The sequence below is a fragment of the Salvia splendens genome, chromosome 3 (assembly GCF_004379255.2).
Source record: "Salvia splendens isolate huo1 chromosome 3, SspV2, whole genome shotgun sequence".
Classification (NCBI taxonomy): domain Eukaryota; kingdom Viridiplantae; phylum Streptophyta; class Magnoliopsida; order Lamiales; family Lamiaceae; genus Salvia; species Salvia splendens.
In genome coordinates this window covers 34,594,669-34,615,676 of record NC_056034.1, presented here as the reverse complement: position 1 = coordinate 34,615,676, position 21,008 = coordinate 34,594,669, and the positions used below count along the sequence as shown (strand labels likewise).

The window sequence follows — 21,008 nt, the reverse complement described above, 5'->3', positions numbered from 1 at the left end:
CTTCACTCATGTGCATGTTGTAAGATTCAAGAATGTTGTTTCAATGAAACAAGAAGTTTCAGTCGTAGTAGTCTCTTTAAGAGTGAAATATGTACATAGGAACACCAAGATCAGACAAAGTATTGCGACAATCAAGCCACATCTAGGTTCAGTTGGTGGTTTTAGTATTCATCGTCGTCTTGTCTTGATCTGAACAATCTCCTAATAAATGCAGAAGCTGCCCCAAGAACAATGAAGAGAAGGAAAAGATTGAAACCCCCTCCAATGCCAACAGCAATGCCTGGAGCTGGGGCGAAGAATGAGAAGGGAGACCAGCCCCATCCGCCATAATATGGCACACCAAAGCCGTAGCCATACCCACCCACTAGAGGAGGCGCAACTGGAGGGTTCACGTATATATTCGTCCTGCAACCATTAAAGTTTTAAGTCGGCCAGCCATCATAGCGCATTGCTCCTCCGTTCTATAAACGTTGTGTACATTGATAATAATGGCGACTCACAAGGTTAAAAGAAGCTAAATATCTGCAAGACCTAGCTAGCACATCAAGAGAAGGTATTGTGCGAGTATAACGAAAAAATTCCAAATTTCGTAAGCATCATTTGTACCTAAAAAAGTTAGCTATCCAAAAGTAAGTCAGAAGCAAAATAAATTACTCTCTTCCTTCCAAGGTAGTTTAGTCATAAGTATTCTTTTTCGTTAGTAGAGAGCTATTTTCTGCGGGTCATATTAGGTTGCTAACTGCTAACTATGTCAACAGTCTTACTATATATGTCAACCGTCTTCTTGTTGACATGTAAAAATAAATGTCAACAAGTATTTCAACAAAATTTGATTGACATACAAATGCTTTTGCGTGACATTAATAACAAGACTTTTGACATAATTAGCAGTTAACAACGAATGAATAGTTAGCAACTTATTACAATTCCGTTTTCTCTACTTCATTTTCTTTCCTACTTTAACACTTTAAACATCAATTTTTCAATACTTGTGTGCAAAGAAGCAGCTTAACTATCTTGGGATGGAGATAATACTACGATCAAGAACGGATAAATTACCTTGAAGTGTTGGGTCTTGGGGCCGATGCTCGTGGCGCCGATGGGCGGAAAGCTTGGCCACCAACCCTGCCACCAGTTTTAGCGGCGGCGGCGGGATCAACAGATCCGAGTGTCAATACCCCAGCCGCCATGGCAGCCAAAGCCAGCTTGGAGAGCTGATTCTCACTTATCCTGCCAGTATGATAAGATTGAAGAAGTAGATGATGGAAGAAAAGAAATTCAAGTGTGTGGAATTAGTAATTACTACCTTGTGGAATCATTATTGGTGCGGTCTCCTTCAGCGTGCCGACAGGATATGGAAAAGTGATTTCCGGCAGCTGGGAGGATGATTGGTGTTGCTGGTCTCAGTGTGAAAGGGTTTGAGAGGGAGATTAAAGCAACTGACATCGTTGGGCAGCTATCAGTTAGACTGTGTGTGGATTTGGAATAAACTCTTCCTATTCCTCTTCTAGCAGACTCCGAGGATTACTGATTTTTTGGGGCTCTTCAATTGCTAACTCACGATCCTGAATGCTGACACGTGGACTCACAAGGATTTCCAAATATAATTAACCCCTATCATTTAATCAATTCAATTATCCTAATCCCAAATTAGAGTTGTCAACTGGCCTGGGTCAGCTCGGCCAAGGCCCGGCCCACCAGTGAAACGAAGCGTGGGCTGGGCTCATCAGTTGAGATGAGCTCCAATTGGGCCATTTTGTAAACCCAGGCCCAGGACCATCCGAAGCCCAGTCCAGACCCGGGCCCATCAGAAGCCCACCTTCTATAATTAGTTTTTTTAATGTAATTAGGTGATTAATCACTAATAGTAGTATATTTCTCTATTTATGCATGTCATCTTGTGCACGAGAGATGTTAATTTTGTTTATATCATTCCAATATTTTGGGTGCCTCCGAATGGACTCAAACAGTAATAGTTTAATATCAACATAAGTTTCCAACTAAATCATGAGTGAAACATTCAACCTTGATTACATCTACTTTTTGTTAATAATTTTTTTATCCAAGATGTAAAAAAGATGATTGTGAAGTTTAAGTTTAAGAATATTACGTATTCAAACGATGATAATTATAGAATTTTTTAAATTTGTTAGTTAGTTCATATACTTGTAGCTTTTAAAATACAACATCAACTCATATGTCATCATCTACTGACAAAACTAATAATATTAGTTATTCTTTTAGTTATACACTTACTTTTAAATAGAATATAGAAGATGAAAAATGTTATTGATACAAAGTCAATAAATGAACTTAAACACATTATTAAATTTAGATTTAGTTAATGAGATATAAAAATACAAGTTATATGTTTTATTTTTGCATATAATACATTTAGGATATCTTTAAAATACTTAAACAAAAAATTTAAACAAAGCCCAGCCCGGCCCAGGGCCCACATGACAAGTGGGCCCGGGCTGGGCCGGGCTTAGCAAAATTAGAAAAAGCCCGGCCCAGCCCGCCTCAGACATGGGCCCGGGTCTCAATATAGGCAGGCCTTGGCGGGCTTGGGCCGGGCCGGCCCACTTGACATCTCTACCCCAAATCTTACCGCATCTCGTCTCTTCATTTTCTCTTCACTTCAATTAACACCGGGGTGCACCGAAGTCATTTCGCGAGCACATACTCCTTCGGGCAACGACGCGCGATGCCCAAGTCCACATCCAACTCCAGGAAGATCTAAATTAATACATTTGGACAAGATTTGACAAAGAATAGCCAATTCTATAAACATTACGTATTTTATGGCTTTTAATAAATTGAAATTTTAGTATTTTAATTATGGAATTTGATTGTCATTTAAATTTTATAGTATTTAGTAAAATGTCATTTTTAATATAAAATGTTTTAGATGTTTTTATTAAGGGTGCTTAATCGGTTCTCGGTTAACTGGAATCAGAATCGGAACCGATCGGTTAATTGAGGAACTTCCGGTACCGGTTCCTAATTTTTTGATAAAGCCGGTTCCGGTTAGAACCGGAACCGATCAGTTCCTAATGAGGAACCAGATTAAATTTTAATTTAATTTTTAATTTATATTTTATAATTTCATGAGAATATAACTTAATATACTAATACTATTAATCACTTAATATACTAATACTATTATTCAGGTTTCTTAACCCTATTTTATAATTAAGATATTGACTTATCGAATACTTTTAGATCTTGGACTTTAATAAGGTATTTAATTGCTTAAATTTTTATGTATTGGATGATGAATATTTTTGCTTTGTTAGTTTGTATTGGACTTATGTTTATTTGTATTTTTAGCTATAAAATTCATGAAAATTTATATTTTTAGATGTAGGATTATTAATTTTTTTGGTATTGAATTATTTAAATTTTTATTCAAGTAAAAATTTAATTAAAATTTGATGGCAAACCGGTTCTTTGGTTCCAGACCGGAACCGATCAGTTCTGGTTCCGGTTCTTGAATTTAGAAGATTTTGTAACCGGTTAACCGGTCAACCGGTCCGGTTCTAACCGGAACCAGCCGAATAAGCACCCCTAGTTTTTATGATAGTTAGATTTGATTCTAGAGTTAGTTTTGAAAGTATTCCTCTCCATTTCGGTTGATAATGTCTGGATCCCATAGTGGAGGTATGCAGGGACGGAACCAGAAAACTTAAGTAGCCGGGGATAATTTTTTTTAAAATAATAATAAAAAAATATAAAAATATAATTCAGTTTGTTATTTGTTTGGTTTGTAAAAATATCAAATCACATAAAAAAAGTGGAACTAAGTTTAGAAAATTAATATTTTTATTGAAATTTAAAAACATGTTATCATAATAAAGAAAAATTATTACTAATGATGCTACACATAAAATCAATACACCCTCCTTCTAATACACGTATAGAAGTTCATTGGATAATAATTTTTGTAAAAGATTAGTTTTTACTTATTTATTTCAACTAGTTTTGATACTCCATATAAAATTATTAATTACATACTAGTACTAAAATTTAAATCTAATTTAACACTTTTAATCAAACAATCTCTCAAAAACAAATTACAATTAATGCTACTTCTTCAATGCTTTATCTCTCTATTTCTGAAAATCTCATATAACAATCGAGAACACATCTGGGCGAACAACGGACAACAACGTGGGGTTACGGAGTCCCAAGCCCCCGCTGGAGCGGCGGCTTGGCCTGAACTAGGTCTGTCCCTAGAGGTATGGTTGCTTTGTGGCTTAACCTGAGGTTAGTCGCTTTGTGAAGGTGTGCCTTGCCATCATTTTTTTGTAGAGGTTCTTGGTCTATAATTTGTTCTATCTTTTTTGTGGGATGAAACCTAAATCCTTTTAAGTGTACTAATATTTTTGTGGGGTGAACTCCATATCATTTTTAGTGTAATATTTAAATATTTTGTTCTATGTTTTATGTAATTTTTAGTTTTAGTCTTGAGCTAGTCTTGTACTCTATTTGTTCTATAATTGTGCAGTCATTTTTATCATTTCGATACTTTCTATCGCAGTGGGGTCATTTCCCTTTTTAATAAAAGTCAACACATTTCCTCTCAATTGCTTTACCCTTTAATCTCTCTATCTTTTTCACTTTCTACTTTATTTTTCTTTTACTTAACTCATTTAACATAAATTTTCTTAAATCACGTGCCGAAAAAAATGCTTCCATTACCGCGGCACGGAGGGAGTATGAATTTGAAATTCGCATTAAATTAAAAGGATTTATGCTATTGAAGACTAAAACTCTTAAAGATGGTAATCGAGAGAGGAGAGATTGATAGCATAAGTCATTGGTTTGTATTTCTTTTCTTGTATATCATTTGTGTACAATACATCACTTTATATAGGTATAGACGTATGATAAATAAGGAAAAATCAATTCAGCCCTAATTGTATCAATTTCCTATTAATTTGATTCTTCTACCTAAAATAGAGTGGTTTATTCTCCTTTCCTTTCTTGGTTGTGTAGGACATTACTTTTTCCTTTCTTGACACTCCCCCTCAAGTTGAGTAACGACATCTCCGATACTCAACTTGGTCAGAACTTCCTTGAACACCTTGGCATGTACCGCCTTAGTTAGAATATCCGCCAGTTGTTCTTCGGACCGAACGAATGGAAGTTCGATGATACCCCCATCTACTTTTCTTTGATAAAGTGACGATCAACTTCCACGTGCTTGGTCCTATCATGTTGGACCGGATTTTCCGAGATAATAATGGCTGCTTTATTGTCACAAAAAAGTCGGCTTTTTCCTTTCGGAGGGAAACCAATTTCTGTGAGTAATCTTCGCAACCATAAGATCTCCGTGATTCCACTCTTTACTCCACGGAACTCTGCTTCGGCACTAGACAATGCCACCACTTTCTGCTTCTTACTTCTCTAAGTAACCAAGTTTCCACCAACGAAGGTGAAATATCCTGCTGTAGACCTTCTAACGTTCGGGTTACTGGCCCAATCAGCATCCGTGTACCCCTCTACTTCCAGATTCTCTTTCCTTTCGAGCAGTACGCCATATCCTGCTGTTCCCTTTAAGTACCGTACAATCCTGAGGGCAGCTTCCATATGTTCTTCCTGCGGCTTATGCATGAACTGACTCACCACCCTTACAGCATATGCAATGTCCGGCCTTGTATGGGCGAGGTAGATCAGTTTCCCCACAAGGCGTTGATACCTTTATCGATCAGTCATAGTGGCACCTTCAGTGATCTTCAGACCGTGATTCATCACGATTGGAGTCTCAGCTGGCTTACATTCGAGTAGTTCTGTTTCTGCGAGTAAGTCTAAGACATATTTTTTCTGTCTTAGAAAGATTCCCCTCTTTGATCTCAGGACTTCGATCCCCAGAAAGTACTTCATTGCCCCAAGGTTTTTCATCTCGAATTCCTGTGACAGACTCTTCTTCAGCTCTTCAATTTCCTCGATGTCATCGCCCGTAATGATCATGTCGTCAACATAGATGATTAGACATGTTATCTTTCCTTCTCTTTTCTTCAAGAACAAGATATGATCTGCATTACTCTGTTTATAGCCATATTTTGTCATGGCCTGGCAGAATCGCCCAAACCACACTCTAGGTGACTGCTTCAGCCCGTAGAGAGTCTTCTTTAGCTTGGATATTTGCCCTCTTCCAAACTCTCCCAAGAACCCTGGGGGAACCTCCATATACACTTCCTCGTTCTTCTTCAACTCTCCATGTAGAAAGGCGTTCGTTACATCAAACTGGTGTAGTGGCCAGTCTTTACAAGCTGCTATGGCTAACAAGGTGCGAACTGTACTCATTTTGGCCACTGGAGAAAAAGTTTCATCGTAGTCTATCCCATAGGTCTGGGTGTATCTTTTCGCCACCAATCTCGCTTTGTATCTCTCGATTGATCCATCTGCTCGCCGTTTGATAGTAAACACCCATTTGCAACCTACAGGTTTCTTTCCATTTGGCAAGCTACATTGTTCCCATGTGCCATTTTTCATTAGAGCGTCCATTTCTTTTTTCATGGCCTCTCTCCAGTGTTTGTGTTCCATCGCCTCTTGCCATGACTGAGGAATATCGACTTCTTCGTAAAGTGCTGCTTCAAAAGCCCGGGCCATCTCCGTGTATTGTCCATTCACAGTGTTTGCTATTGAGTATCTAGGTTTCCGCCCCTGCCAATCTGGAGAGTACCGTTTTGGTGGTACACCTCTCGTACTTCTGGGTGGTAAGTAACGAGCCGATCTGCTCGTGCTTGACTCCTCCTGTTGAGCCTCACTGTATTCCTGTCTTACACTGTCAGTGCTAACTTGGGAACTGTTATGAGTACCGGGGCTTACCTCAGGACTTGAAGACGGAGTTAACAGGGTAGAAGCATTGAACCTCTCGGGCTGTACATGGGCGGATGAGGTCGGCTCGACGGGTATGCTAACATCCTCTAGTGGACCGACATCTTGCGCAGATTCTGGCATTGGACTGGAGGTAGGACTGGGTGTAGGCATTGGACTGGAGGTAGGACTGGGTGTAGGGATTTGTTGGTTTGGGATAGGTAGGGATGATGGAGTATGGAGCCAACTTAGCGAGTCTGTGTCCTTTTCTCCCCCTGACTGCTAAGTTGGTGGTAAAAGTATTCGGTCTCAACAAAGTCACAATTCAGGGTGGTATGGAGGTATCGTGTTTTGGGGTCATAACATCGGTATCCCTTTTGGTTTTTTTCGTACCCCAAAAACACACACTTAACAGCATTTGGGGAAATTTTGAATCTGTTTTGTTTTTGGAATGTGGACAAACACTGAGCATCCAAACACCTTTGGTTCGAGGGTAAGAGAATATGGGATACTCGTATAGGCGGAGAGATAGTCTAAGGGAGTTTTAAAGTGTAAGGCATGGGTTGGGAGTCGGTTGAGGAGATAAACTGCAGTAGATACGGCCTCGGGCCAGAAGGAGTTTGGGATATGGGATTCGATGAGTAGGGCCCGGGTCATTTCTAAGAGTATCCTATTCTTCCTTTCTGCTACCCCATTTTGTTCGGGTGTATAAGCACATGTGGTTTGGTGGACTAGGCCTTTTTCAGTGAAGAAATTTTTCATTTTGGTGTTTACATATTCTCCACCATTATCTGTTCTAAGAATTTGGATATTTTGTTTGTATTGGGTGTGTATGAGGTTATAGAATTAGGTATATTTGTCAAAAACCTCGGATTTAGAGTTTAAAAAATATACCCATGTCATTCTAGAACAATCATCAACGAATAGCAAAAAATATCGAAAGCCATTATCACTAGTGACAGGTGCGGGTCCCAGACATCAGAGTGGATTAAAGAGAAAACAAAGTTTGCTCGAGTATTATTGAGTTTATATGAATGTCGATGGCTTTTGGCCAAAAAACATGTCTCACAATTTAAAGGATGTGAAGTGGCTAAATCAGGAAAAAGCAAACGTAAATATCCTATGGATGGATGTCCTAATCGACGGTGCCAAAGCCAGGTCTGTCTGTCAGTCAGTCCTTGAGTCAGCATCGCGGTACCCTGTTGAGCCATCCTATCCACATAGTAGTGTCCTTGGTGTTCAGTGCCACGCCCAACTATCTCCCCCGTCCTCGTATCCTGTAAAACGCAAAAGCCAGGCTTCATTAGTAGGTTACAGTGAAGTTCCCTCGTCGCTTGACTAACAGACACCAACTTATGGGACAAGGAAGAGACATATAAACAATTTGAAAGACTCAATTTAGGCGAGATGGTAATAGTCCCCGCCCCTTGAACATGTGCAACTTCCCCACTAGCAGTTCGAATGTATTTTTTCCGAGTACTAGAGACATCCTTAAAATCAGAGATATCGAACGACATGGTATCCGTGGCCCCACAATAAAAAATCCAATGATAGTCTTTTTCTTAGGTTTCAGTGAAGGTAGATGAGAGAGCTAAAGATTGGAAGGAATTTGTACATTCTATACTGGGCTCAATATCAAGGTATGTATTATTTTGGGCCTTGGGCTTCATCATGTGAGTTTTTTTCGGTTTATTTTCGAATTTTTTTGAGTATGTGGGTGTATGGGTTAATAAGTGGGTAGAATGGGGCTGATTATATAAATCTGGGAGGTTAGGAGGACTAAAATGTAATAAATGGGAGTTATGGGGTAGAATAGGGAATTGCGAAAAACTGAGGGGTTAAACTTGATTAACCCCCCATTACCTCCAGACGCCCTAATCGACATCGCCGCACCCCCTTCTTCTCCCGGCTGGGTCCTCGCTGGCTGCGTGCCGCTATTGCTCGTCGGTGCTGCACCGGTGGTACCGGCGCTGGTAGCACGGGTCTCCCCATTCCAGGCTCCAATTGCGGCTGCCGTCGGTGATCCTTGATTCCAGAATTGATTCCCGGCTGTTCGGATGCCGGTAGTCGGTCCTCCTTGTGTCGCCGCTTCTCCGCCGTGACCCCACGGCTGGTCGCTGGTGAAGACGGCAGCCCGTCCCCCTTGATTTCGATTTCTAGCAGCCCTCGCCTTCTTCATCTCATCCCACCATTCTGGGTAGCCGATTCGGAGGAAGCATCCTTCTCGGGTGTGCCTCTTTCCCCCACAATGGGTGCAGGTAAGCTTACTTTTGTCTACTTCTGGCTTCCGGTTGTTCCACGGCCGATTGGATGTGTGTGAAGGTTGATTGGGCTGCGGTGATGGCCGGCTTCGGTCAATGGCAGCGAGTCCGGAGCCTATTCCATTGTTTGATGGCTCTGTGACTCCGAGAACACCGTCGTTAATTGCCTGCCTTCGTACCATTCCGTACGCCTTCCGGACTGATGGTAACGAGTCTTTATCCATTATTTCCCTCTTGATGCTCGCATATCTGTCGTCTAGGGCACTTAGGAACTGGTATAGACGATGGCGCTGTTCTCGTTTGTTGTAGTTTTCCACATCTGTTGGGCTGGGGTCTCGAGTATCAATTGATATCCACAAGTCTTGCATCTTGTTCCATAGGCCTTCCAAGGTCATGTTGCCCTGTTTGATTGTCATGGCTTGTCTGTGCAAATCGTAGATCTGAAATGAATCAGACCCACTTCCGTAAGTGACAGCCAGACCTTCCCAGAGGTCTCTGGCTGTCGCGTACCTTGACACTTCGTTCACAAGTTCTGTTTCGAGGTTGTTGATAATCCAGTTGAACACGCAGTGATCCTGTTGCTGCCATTTCGTGTAGCCGGGATCGCAGGTTGGGGGGTTTTGAAACTCCAGCAATATGAGAGGTCAATCCCTTCCCCCCAATTGCTCGTTCCATGAGATTAACCCATAGGGGGTAATTATCCCCATTAAGTTTGGTTTTGATGGAGATTTCTCCAAAGGATTCAGGTTGGTTTGAATTTGGTGGTTGGGAGGTCGATGATTAGTCCGAATTTTCGGGAATTCTGAGACTTTGTTTGAGAAATTCTGCAAACTGGGCAGCAAATTCCATTGGGAAGCTTGTGGTGTTTGTTGGATTGGTTTTTGGCATTTTTGGAGGTGATTATGTATCGGAGTTTTCTATATCTGACATGGTTTTTTTCTGGTTTTTTCCAGGGCTGGGGTTTTAATCGTTGGAAGGAAGGAGGATAGCCTGCTCTGATACCATCTTAAAGATGGTAATCGAGAGAGGAGAGATTGATAGCATAAGTCATTGGTTTGTATTTCTTTTCTTGTATATCATTTGTGTACAATACATCACTTTATATAGGTATAGACGTATGATAAATAAGGAAAAATCAATTCAGCCCTAATTGTATCAATTCCCTATTAATTTGATTCTTCTACCTAAAATAGAGTGGTTTATTCTCCTTTCCTTTCTTGGTGTGTAGGACATTCCTTTTTCGTTTCTTGACAAAAACCCGTGCCCAAGAATAAAGGTGGGAAAATCAATACTCCCCCGTCCCCGAAAAGTAAGAATATTTGATTCAGCGCGGGTTTTAATATATAATTGGAAAAATAAGAGAAATAGAAAAAAATTTTTTAAAGTATTGCCAATGAAGAATGAGTCTCACCTCATTAGAGAGAAAATAGTTTTTTAAAATTAAAAAGTTTATACTTTTCAGGAAATGATTAGAAAGAAAAGAGTTCATATTTTTCAGTGACATAAAGGAGTAATATTCTAAGCTGAGTGCAAAAAAAAGAATTACTTATTCACAAACTATATAAAACCTTGTGATGAATAAAAAATGCTTACTGAGAAAGGGAATAGTAATCCGTATAAGGTAGTTTATGGTGGGTTTAAGGGACAAAAATGGTTATTTAAGAAATAGCAAAATGTGAGAAAAGCAATAATATTTAGTCAAGTGTTGATCTATTCCTTAAATTTATAAATTAGTCTAAAAGTTGTGTATTTTAAATTTATTAGTAACTATCCAACGAATAAAAAATATTGTTAAATCGTACAATTTGATATAGTAGCGAAGAATTATCATCGCCGATAAAAAATGAAATGATGTCTCCATTACAAAAGAAAAATATATACTAACATAGTCGAAAATTGCAAACATATCTAAACTTATAAATTTTGTTAAATACTACTCCTATTTATTATTGCAATATTAGCAAGAATCTAGTCGAATTGAAAAATCGAAAAAGTAAAAGACAAGTGAATAAGAGTTGGCTACCGATAAAGCGGTGCCCCACTCTCTCAAAAAGCGAATGTGCAAATTCATAAATATAAAAACTTCCATTTTCCGTCACATAAATTTCTTCGCTAATAACTGAGGATTTGCTGCTCAACCAAAATCCAGAGAATTCAATTGAATTAATATTCCACCTCACTTTTCCGCGGAGCTTCATCAGTGACGTCACGATATGTCTTCGGCAGCGCCGTCGCCGGTTGTGGCTCCAGCGGTGAACGACAATCCTACGGTGCGGATAAGCAAGGGAATCAACGGCCTCGACAAGGTCGTCCTCCGCGACTTCCGCGGCAGCTCCGTCGAGGTACTGCCGTTGAATTAATCTTTGTTTTTTCGGCCGTTACGTCTCCGTGCGGTTTCTGCTGTGTGTTTATTAAATTCGGAGTAAATGGCCAGTGATGTAGTGAGGTTAGAGTGGGAGTTGATTGATCTCGGTCTACCTTCGCTTGATCTGTAACATTTATGTGATGAGGTGTGTGCGGATTTAGGTGAATTCCTAAATGTGATGCACTATTACGTTGTGCTTTGGTGCCTATACAGTGCCATTTTTGGATAACAGTGTGATTCGGTAGGGGTTTAGGGCAATGTGGAGGGTTTATGCATTTCAGTGCTTATATTGTTTCCAGTATCTGTCATTGTTTGGATCAAATGTTTATATTGTTGCGCATCTATTTAAACTGAGTTGATTGCTTAATCTGAGAGGATTTTAAAGTAGTTTGGACTCACTTTTGATTATAACGAAGAAAATAAATGTAGTAGCAGCAATTTTTCTTCGTATCATGATCTCGTGGATTCGTATCTTACTCTTGGAGAAGACATTGTTATGTACCATTCAAATATCTCACTGCTCCTTTGGTAATTTGCTATAACAGAATTTTGTTTATTTCAGGGGCTATATGTGTTGAATGTTCTTTATTTACTATGTCTTCGAGCTTTTATGAATTCTTCTCTCTATAGGTATATCTTTATGGTGCTCATGTAACATCTTGGAAGAACGAGCATGGAGAAGAGTTGCTTTTTGTTAGTAGTAAGGTATTCTCCTTGGCTTGTTATTGACTTTTGTTGCATTATTTACTATTGGCAACTTTGGCTGGTATTACTTTGTGTATTTAAGGTTCTTGAAGGGATAAGAAATTTGATTTAGCTTGCTGGTTATAAAAGTCCTTAAATTGTACTATTATGGATTCTTATATTTCAATCTTAAATGCTGGTATTTTTTATTCAGAATTGTTATGTGCAGACTACTCATGCAATGGTGTTATGCTGTCCTACCATATCTTGAGATGTATTTTGGTCATACCTTAATATGGTTGCTGCAACTTATTTTTGCACTCGACAGAGAGTTCTGAGTGAGAAAGTGTGCTTGTACAGTGACCATTTTTCTGCTTGCATATCTCATTTCACTTCGGAAAATCATTTATGCCTTTCATATAAGCGTTTAAAATGTCTAATATTAAGCCCACATTTTGCAGCTCAGGTTAGTAGAGTAATCTAGAATCAAGAAAATGCTTTGCTGTTCCTGTATAATGTTTTTGAGGATCTTTAACTTTAATTTAGTTTGTGTTATTAGTGAGAAGAATTAGCTAGGATTAATTATCCTGTTTGTGAGTTATAGTGTGCACTGGTTAACTAATACAGATGCTTTTAATGAGATAATAAGAGCATGAGAGAGACAATCGTTTACAAATTATTATCCTTTCATTGCTGAAAGTAACATGTCTGCTCCTAAATAAGTTAAATTTTACTTACTCCATTACTTAACAGATTAGCTGGTCCCTAGCATTAAGTTTCAGAAAATCGTCTCTCCAGAAAAAATGCTTTTTAAAATAGATAACTTCAGTTAAAATTCCAAAATTTTTATTCCTTCTGGTTGAGGTTTGATTCTATTATCTTTGAGGGTTAGTGTACCATAGGAATCGAACATTCTTCTTTGCAAACTGCATACTATAAAACAGCTAGAAACCAATACTACCCCTTTCATGCTTTTTCTTGTATTGCGTGCTCTTTGCTACACTAGCTATTGCAACCAAAACTGTCATGCACATCTTATTTCTCCGTACAGAAGATACTCCAAATTGGTAACTAGCTGAGTTAAAGTTTCTTTTGCTATAGTGCATATTAAAGCCTTTCTGATGAAGTTATATGATAGTTTGACTAAATGCTCTTGCTTTGGTGGATGCGGTGAGATTGACCTTGTAGAACTCTTGCACTGCTTAGCTTATTGAATACTGATCACAATAGGGAATATTTTTTTGTGGACCTGCAATTTCTGCTATTTAGGCCTTCTTGCTCTTTCCTTTTTGGTACATGAACTCACTATGTATCAAAATTTTTCCTACATGCCAATTTAAGTAATTTGAGGCAGATACTATTAACTGGTGGAAGTGTCTGATTTCCCTCTCTCCCTACTTCTTAATGCTTTTGTGTTGGAGAAGGTACTATTACTAATCAATGGTTCAGGGGAGTGGATTTCAGGTCTATTTTGCTCTCAAAAGCCATTTCCCCTCTATGCAGGATGTAACTACAGAGTTTATCCCTTAAACTATCAGTTTGATTTAAGTAATTTGTGGAACATTTTGATGTATGTTAGCTAGTTGTTGTCAGTTATATGAGAAATCCTAACTTTCTTTTTTCTTTGCTTTCAACTTGCTTTACTTGTACATGGTGGTGAACAATGCTATGTCATGATGTGTATTCAAGTCTCCTAACCTACATTTTGATTTTTTTTACTCAGGCCATCTTCAAACCTCCAAAGGCGATTCGTGGAGGCATCCCTATATGCTTCCCGCAGGTAATGTGATCTTCAATATGCTTCCTTCCTCTTCCTGTTCATGCTCCTGACCTATAGAGCTCTCTGTTTTTCAGTTCTCTAACCTTGGACAACTTGAGGCTCATGGATTTGCTAGGAACAGGTTCTGGTCCATTGACCCTTCTCCACCTCCATTCCCTGTCAATTCTTCCAACAAGACATATGTAGACTTGCTTCTGAAGAGCACTGAAGAGGACATGAAAATCTGGCCTCATAGGTAAATTGTGGACTGTATGCTTTATTTATTGGTGGGACATTTAGGTTATGATCCCCTAGAGACGCTCTCATGTTTTGGTCTCTGGTTCTTGTGCAGTTTTGAGTTTCGCCTACGGGTAACTCTGGGACCTGCTGGAGATCTGATGTTGACTTCCCGCATCAGAAACACCAACCCTGATGGAAAACCTTTCACATTCACATTTGCCTATCATACTTACTTCTCTGTTTCTGATATTAGGTAGTTTTACCATTTTGTTTTAGATTTGAGCTATGAATTATTTCTAAAGTGGTGATTTTTACACTGTATGCAGTTACCTTTTCATATTATGTTATTTTATTTGCTTATAACTAAAGTTTGCATGCAACTATGTAAAGAAATTGTATCCTGCCTTTTTTACTATTGACTGGGGACACTTGTAATGCATCACTGCCTGGAGTTACTGAAGCAAAGGCATTTAAGGCACCAAAACCTTCACATCAAAGTTCACTGTTACAGTGTGCACTTATGTATATGGATATGCTTATAGTTCTTTTGTTATTAAATTAAATGTACTTTGTAATATGATAAGTTAATGTTACACGAAGATACTTTGATTGCATATGAAGTTATGATCAGTAGTAGTGAATCTAGTTCGTGGTACTTTAATTCTGGAGAAGTGAGAACTGTGATTTGGTGCCCACTGCCCTTTCTTTTTATTTATGTATGCCCCTGAATAGCTATTTGCATTGTTGTTAATATGGTAATATGTTCCAAATATATACCGGCAAGAAAAGTAAAACATGCATAGCATTTAATTTTCAACTATGCTGAATATATCATTTTGTTGAATTCATTGCAGTGAAGTACGTGTTGAAGGATTGGAGACACTGGATTATCTGGATAATTTGCAAAACAGACAGCGTTTCACTGAACAAGGGGATGCAATCACTTTTGAGTCAGAAGTAGGTATCTGTTTGTTGCTAAATGTGTTGGCTAATATAACCATTTTCTACTATTCAATATTGCTTAGGTTGACAAAATATATCTGAGCACACCTACAAAGATTGCAATTTTGGACCACGAGAAGAAGCGAACTTTTGTTATTCGTAAAGATGGTCTTTCTGATGCTGGTATAGTTGTTTTTATCTCTTTGCATACTTATAGTTTTATGCATTTTCTCCAGTTTTGAAAACTCCATTGTTTTTTTTTGTTTGAATACATTTATACAGTGACTCTAGTATGATCCTACCTATATGATCTGCAATGCAATTGCTTTAAGAAACTGGAGGGGAATGATGATTAATAGCATTGCTTTAAGAGAATTTCAGGCTAGTGACTTTGCGATCATGTAGTAAAACTTGAGATTTCTATCTATGAGAAGAAACCTAAAGAACTTTGCCTTGCTAAAAAATGCTACTATTATTTTCTTCTCCGTCAAGCTGGCTAGACTGTTGTCATTAATATGGTTTTCCGTAGTTTTGTGTTTTGACAGAGAGTTTTGTTTTGTTTGTAAGTTGTCTGGAACCCTTGGGATAAGAAGGCAAAATCAATGGCTGACTTTGGAGATGATGAATATAAGCATATGCTGTGCATTGAGGCAGCTGCAATCGAGAAACCTATCACTTTGAAGCCTGGTGAAGAGTGGAAAGGAAGGCAAGAACTTTCTGCTGTGCCTTCAAGTTATTGCAGTGGGCAGCTTGATCCTCGAAGAGTCCTCCAAGGCAGCTAAAAGTTCTAATTTGCTTATGTACAGGTATCTTTAGTATACTCTCCGTGATAGTATGCTTAATAATCCTCTTTAGTCCATTTTCATATAAATGACTTGATTTTGTTGGTGCAGGTGCTTGACCGGAAGGTATAAGGTGCCATCGATATCTGTTCAAGACCTCTTTTATCGTCTTGTCCTTAATACAGTATGCTATCTGATTTTATCACTTGATAAACTGGGACTGTTTGGGCATATACTTGTCAAGTAAAAACTATCGCTTTGGCTGGGCATGCAATGCCATATCAAATGTAATCAGGAAGCATGCCTACATAAAACCAGATGATTTTGAGTGTTGAAATGATTCTTTGCTAAAGTTATATACAAAGGAATCCTCTAGGTATTGATTTAACTATAACTCGTCTGAGTTCTTACATCTACCACCTCTATCCATCTTATATTTCTATAATTGCTAATTGGTAGCATAAATTTGGTTTGATATGTGCTTAGGATTATTTCATTCCCCTAGTGATCTATCTACCCAATAGCAGTAAGGAATAGTGGATATTGGCTTCTATCTTGATTGATGGAATGTGGCAAATCAGCCCATTGATTTTATTCTGGCGGTAAATTGTTGTATTGGGTTGTTTTCACTTTTTATTACTATAATCTGCATATATATTTTTATTTTTAATTTTGTGTGGGGGGTGCTTAAGTGGTGGCCCAATTTTCTCTTTCTTTATCATCGCCTATAAAAGTCGGTGCTGTTCGAATTATACACTTGGTTCGATTTATCCATATATGTATGGCTATTACAAAGTAGGAACTTAAAAAATATATATTACTCCCTCCGTCCCAAGGAAGATGATCCATTCCTTGGGTGTCAGGATTTTATGTAGTTATATTTTGTGTGTTAAGTAATGGATCATCTTGATTGAGACAAACCAAAAAGGAAGGTGAGACAGAGGGAGGGAGTAGTGTTATATGTTTGAAAGAGTGACACAATCACAATAATTTGTAAAGGAGAAGGTTGAACGATGGGCAACAGCGAATCTTTGCTTTGTTTAGCACTGTCAAGCATGTGAGGTTAGGTCGATTGGGATAAACGTCCAATTAAGCATTTTATCAACAATAATTTAGACGAAATTTGATTGGATAACTTTAATAATAATTATGATATAATCACGGGCCAGATCGTCACTCCCTCGCTCGCTTAACCAATTATATGCGGCCAACACAAATTTGGCCTATAGCTTTTTCTCTTCTTCTTTTTAGAAATTGAAGAGCGGAATGGTCTCTTATGTACAAACTTGGCTTCTACCTTTATCACAGTTCTTTTTTGTTTTCACGCGAGCATGTGATGCTAATTTTTGTGATTATTATTTATTGATTTGTACTTTAATCAAAGCAACATTTAGTTCAAATCTATTTTGCTAACTCAATTGAAAAGATGTGTAGATGGAAATTTCTACGTGGGAGTTGCAACGTTATAGTCCCGAGTTTTCTACTTGTTATTAGACCAACTATCCTTTACTAATTTATAAAGATTCCTTTTTTTAGAAAAGGAAAAATATGAAGTCCTTAATGACGCTATCATGTTCAATAGTGAATTAAATAAAATCGTTGTCCCAGTTGGTCCACTTAATATTTCATCTACTATATGTGTTAATTATTAGCATTGCAAGTCTACTGTTTGTATAATTATTGTATAACATAGTTTGAATATGCAGCTCCAGCTGTCTTATTTCAGCAATTCATAGGTCGTTTCATATTTTCTTACAGTTATAAAGGTAAGCATATTGAAAGATGAAACATATATATTTTGTCTGGATATCTATACAAATCAGGACTTTGCCAATTAATCAACTCACCTCTTGATCAAAATTTACACATAATTAAACAGTTTCTCACTTCTTTTTGCCTAATTTTTCTCGAGTTTTACATAATTTCCCTTGTTAAAACCTTCAGTCAACCCACAGGTTTTTACATTCAAGCAGTCCATGTGCATTTACACAGATTGCAGCACACGTTGCAGCAAGAACTAGCACAAAAGCATGCATAATGACTGAGTAAATACAATCACAGCTTGATCCAATCATTTAGAACGATTAATCATCTAATTAGTCAGCTCTAAAATATAATTCAACCTTTTAACTAATCTTATAAATAGAGGACAACCCTACCTCAATCCAACCCAACTCAACAAGTTGCAATAGTCTAAGTGTAAAAAAAGTCACAACAAAGATTTTCATTCTTAGAATGTGTCAGTTATAAATAGGCCTCTCCATCTCACACCACAATCACCAAATTGTAAAAACAACAATATGGAGAATCAAAAAGCATTAGTGTTGCTTACTCTTACCCTTGCCATCCTAACCACCTCTGCCAATGCTCAACTGAGAACTGACTTCTACAGAAGCACATGCCCCAACGTCGAGTCCCTCGTCCGCGGAGCCGTGCAGGCGAAGTTCCGGCAGACTTTCGTGACTGCTCCGGCCACCCTTCGCCTCTTCTTCCACGACTGCCTTGTCAGGGTACGTACGAATAAATTCCCACCCATCCGTCTCAAATATTTGAAGTTTATTTTTTTTTACAGGGATGCGACGCTTCCATTATGATCGCGTCGCCTAACGGGCAGGCAGAGAAGGACCATCCCGACAACCTTTCGCTTGCCGGGGATGGCTTCGATACTGTTGTTAAGGCCAAGGCTGCCGTGGACAGCAACCCTCAGTGCCGGAACAGAGTTTCATGTGCCGATATATTAGCATTGGCTACAAGAGATGTTGTCAACTTGGTATACATTCTAACTAGTACTATAAAATCATAATTCATCGTTTTCTAAAGCATTAATTAATGGTTTCTTTCATAAATTAAGGCTGGAGGTCCAAACTACCCAGTTGAATTAGGAAGAAGAGATGGTAGAATTTCTACCATGGCCAGCGTACAACGCCGTCTACCCGGTCCGGGCTTCAACCTGGACCAGCTCCGGGCGTTGTTCGCCGAGCACGGTCTGGACATGACCGATCTCGTGGCATTATCAGGTACTCCCTTCGTCCCATGTTACCTGCACTTTTCTATTTCGGTTGTAAATTTGTGATTGATTTTTTAGTAAAATTAAATTAGTATTTTAAGTTTAATGAAAATCACTTAATAAGGGGATATTTAATTAACGGTAATATATTAATTAAATACTCTAATTCTTACTTACAATAGAAATAGTGTAAGTAGTTTAAGACGAGTTAAACGAACTACCTTATTCTAAAAACAATAGTTCCCTTTTATCATTTTGGTCTATTCTAAAAAACCAGTCCAAAAACCAGTCCACTTGCATTTTGACAAGTTTTTTTCAATTATAAGGTGGGGTCCAAATATTCCTTTACTAACAATGCTCAGTCAATTTTATTCCTTTCCGTACTTGATCAATTTCACATTAAAATTTTTGTCGTCCGAGCAGGGGCACACACGATCGGGTTCTCTCACTGCAGCCGGTTCTCGAGCCGGGTGCAGGGGCGGGGGGACCCGACGCTGAATCCGCAGTATGCTGCACAGCTGAGGCAGATGTGCCCGGTCAACGTAGACCCGCGCATCGCGATCAACATGGACCCGGCATCGCCCAACACGTTCGACAACGCCTACTTCAAAAACCTGCAGGGAGGGAGGGGGCTCTTCACCTCCGATCAGGTGCTCTTCACCGACGGCAGGTCCAGGAACACCGTGAACCAGTTCGCCAACAGCAACACCGCCTTCACCCAAGCCTTCGCCACCGCCATGACCAAGCTCGGCAGGGTTGGGGTGCTCACCGGCAACCAGGGTGAGATTAGGATTGATTGCACAAGGCCTAATTAAAATTTTTTTTTCATACCAAATTTAATTTTTATTGAATGTTTCATATTTGCAAATAAGTAGTCATGTATTTGGTGAATTTGTTGGAGTGCCTTACTGTACTGAGCTTGTAATAATGTGAAGAGTGAAGAGTGAAAAGTGAAGAGTGAAGAATGAAGAATGTGATTTTCGAGTTCTAACAAATATTGTGTTCATAGCTACACTCAAATACCCAAGTTATTATAGTTAAATATGTCACCAACTATATTGTGAAACAACCAAAAATATTTAGGAATTTTATTTTCAATCATAATTTGATCAAATACCTCGTACACAATCTCACTTTTAAGCAATTTAAAGAGCTTTTCGAGTGGCCTGGGAAACGAAAAATAAAGAAAAACAATGAGAATTTGTGGGCCAGTCAATTGAGAGCTTTAACCAGTAAGGTCCAAATTTATATATGAATCTAATTGAAATTCCTAATGACTTACATTTACAAACAAATTCATGGATTTAATTACCTTCTCATTCTAATTGATAATAGACATACTCAAGGTTCAGGAACCGCCATTTATGGTTTCAGAAAATCTCGAAATAAAACCAAATGAGCGTATTTCGCGGTTACGGTTCGAAAACCGCCGGTTCCGGTTTCGATTTTATGGCGGTTTTCACTCCGATTTGGTTTCATGGTTTTTCGACGGTTTTTCACGGTTCAGATTTAGAATTTCCTGGAACCGGCGGTTTCGTTGCGGTTTCGGTTTTGAATTTTTTGAACTTGAACCAGCCCGCGGATCAAAATATCTGGTTTCATGATTAATCAACAGCTCACTAAACCTTAGGCATCTCTAACTGATATCAACACAATCCCACCGGTATGTCAACACAAACACACTATTACACCAGTAGTGGCAGATCCAGGATTTTTAGTTCGGGGGTACGATAAATAATTACCATTGACTTGAAGATTCAACACATGTCCTTTTAGTTGTAGGTTGCATCTTATATAGTGAGTAACATTTAAAGGAGAACAAAGTGAAAAAATGAAAGAAAAGATTTTAGACAATAAATGTGATAGTAGAATAAGAACATACTCCCTCCGTCCCGGACTACTTGCACTTATTTTCTTTCTGGACGTCCCAAGTTATTTGCACTCTTTCAATTTTTAGTAAAAATTATCACCTACAGCCGTAATATTTGACTTTGTCTATCACTCATTCCTTAATCTCCGTGCCGAAAAGGAAACGTTCGAGTAGTCCGGGACGGAGGGAGTATTTTTGAACGAGGATGACAACTTTTTCCAAAAGTTAAGAGGAGTTGGTTGTTAAATAATTGGAGAGAGAATTAAAAGAAGA

The 21,008-nt window shown here is 38.6% G+C and overlaps 3 protein-coding genes across 3 annotated transcripts; 2 read left to right on the top strand and 1 right to left on the bottom strand.

The window, feature by feature from the left end:
* Positions 1-15: 15 nt before the first annotated feature.
* LOC121795768 lies at positions 16-1,523 on the bottom strand. Its single transcript, XM_042194365.1, has 3 exons — positions 1,307-1,523; positions 1,060-1,230; positions 16-405 (listed from the first exon to the last, which is right to left on the bottom strand). Exons 1-3 carry the CDS (start codon positions 1,444-1,446, stop codon positions 162-164), a joined length of 555 nt encoding a protein of 184 aa, XP_042050299.1. The 5' UTR covers positions 1,447-1,523; the 3' UTR covers positions 16-161.
* Positions 1,524-11,127: 9,604 nt separating this feature from the next.
* LOC121797367 (putative glucose-6-phosphate 1-epimerase) lies at positions 11,128-16,246 on the top strand. Its single transcript, XM_042196122.1, has 9 exons — positions 11,128-11,428; positions 12,082-12,156; positions 13,859-13,915; positions 13,990-14,150; positions 14,247-14,387; positions 14,989-15,091; positions 15,160-15,259; positions 15,644-15,882; positions 15,970-16,246. Exons 1-8 carry the CDS (start codon positions 11,300-11,302, stop codon positions 15,856-15,858), a joined length of 981 nt encoding a protein of 326 aa, XP_042052056.1. The 5' UTR covers positions 11,128-11,299; the 3' UTR covers positions 15,859-15,882; positions 15,970-16,246.
* Positions 16,247-18,032: 1,786 nt separating this feature from the next.
* LOC121793531 (peroxidase 16-like) lies at positions 18,033-19,860 on the top strand. The gene is made up of 4 exons (XM_042191554.1): positions 18,033-18,368; positions 18,431-18,628; positions 18,710-18,875; positions 19,289-19,860. The coding sequence occupies exons 1-4, from the start codon at positions 18,159-18,161 to the stop codon at positions 19,678-19,680; spliced, it is 966 nt and encodes a 321-aa protein (XP_042047488.1). The 5' UTR covers positions 18,033-18,158; the 3' UTR covers positions 19,681-19,860.
* Positions 19,861-21,008: the final 1,148 nt, after the last annotated feature.

What these genes read in the sequence shown, in the direction of transcription:
- LOC121793531 (XM_042191554.1), top strand. Translation starts at nt 18,159, where the DNA reads ATGGAGAATCAAAAAGCATTAGTGTTGCTTACTCTTACCCTTGCCATC. An exon ending in TCCACGACTGCCTTGTCAGG is followed by an intron (nt 18,369 to 18,430) that starts GTACGTACGAAT and finishes TTTTTTTTACAG; the next exon opens with GGATGCGACGCTTCCATTAT. An exon ending in CAAGAGATGTTGTCAACTTG is followed by an intron (nt 18,629 to 18,709) that starts GTATACATTCTA and finishes TCATAAATTAAG; the next exon opens with GCTGGAGGTCCAAACTACCC.
- LOC121797367 (XM_042196122.1), top strand. Translation starts at nt 11,300, where the DNA reads ATGTCTTCGGCAGCGCCGTCGCCGGTTGTGGCTCCAGCGGTGAACGAC. An exon ending in TCCGCGGCAGCTCCGTCGAG is followed by an intron (nt 11,429 to 12,081) that starts GTACTGCCGTTG and finishes TTCTCTCTATAG; the next exon opens with GTATATCTTTATGGTGCTCA. An exon ending in TTCTCTGTTTCTGATATTAG is followed by an intron (nt 14,388 to 14,988) that starts GTAGTTTTACCA and finishes AATTCATTGCAG; the next exon opens with TGAAGTACGTGTTGAAGGAT.
- LOC121795768 (XM_042194365.1), bottom strand. Translation starts at nt 1,446, where the DNA reads ATGTCAGTTGCTTTAATCTCCCTCTCAAACCCTTTCACACTGAGACCA. An exon ending in ACCAATAATGATTCCACAAG is followed by an intron (nt 1,231 to 1,306) that starts GTAGTAATTACT and finishes TCATACTGGCAG; the next exon opens with GATAAGTGAGAATCAGCTCT. An exon ending in CCAAGACCCAACACTTCAAG is followed by an intron (nt 406 to 1,059) that starts GTAATTTATCCG and finishes TAATGGTTGCAG; the next exon opens with GACGAATATATACGTGAACC.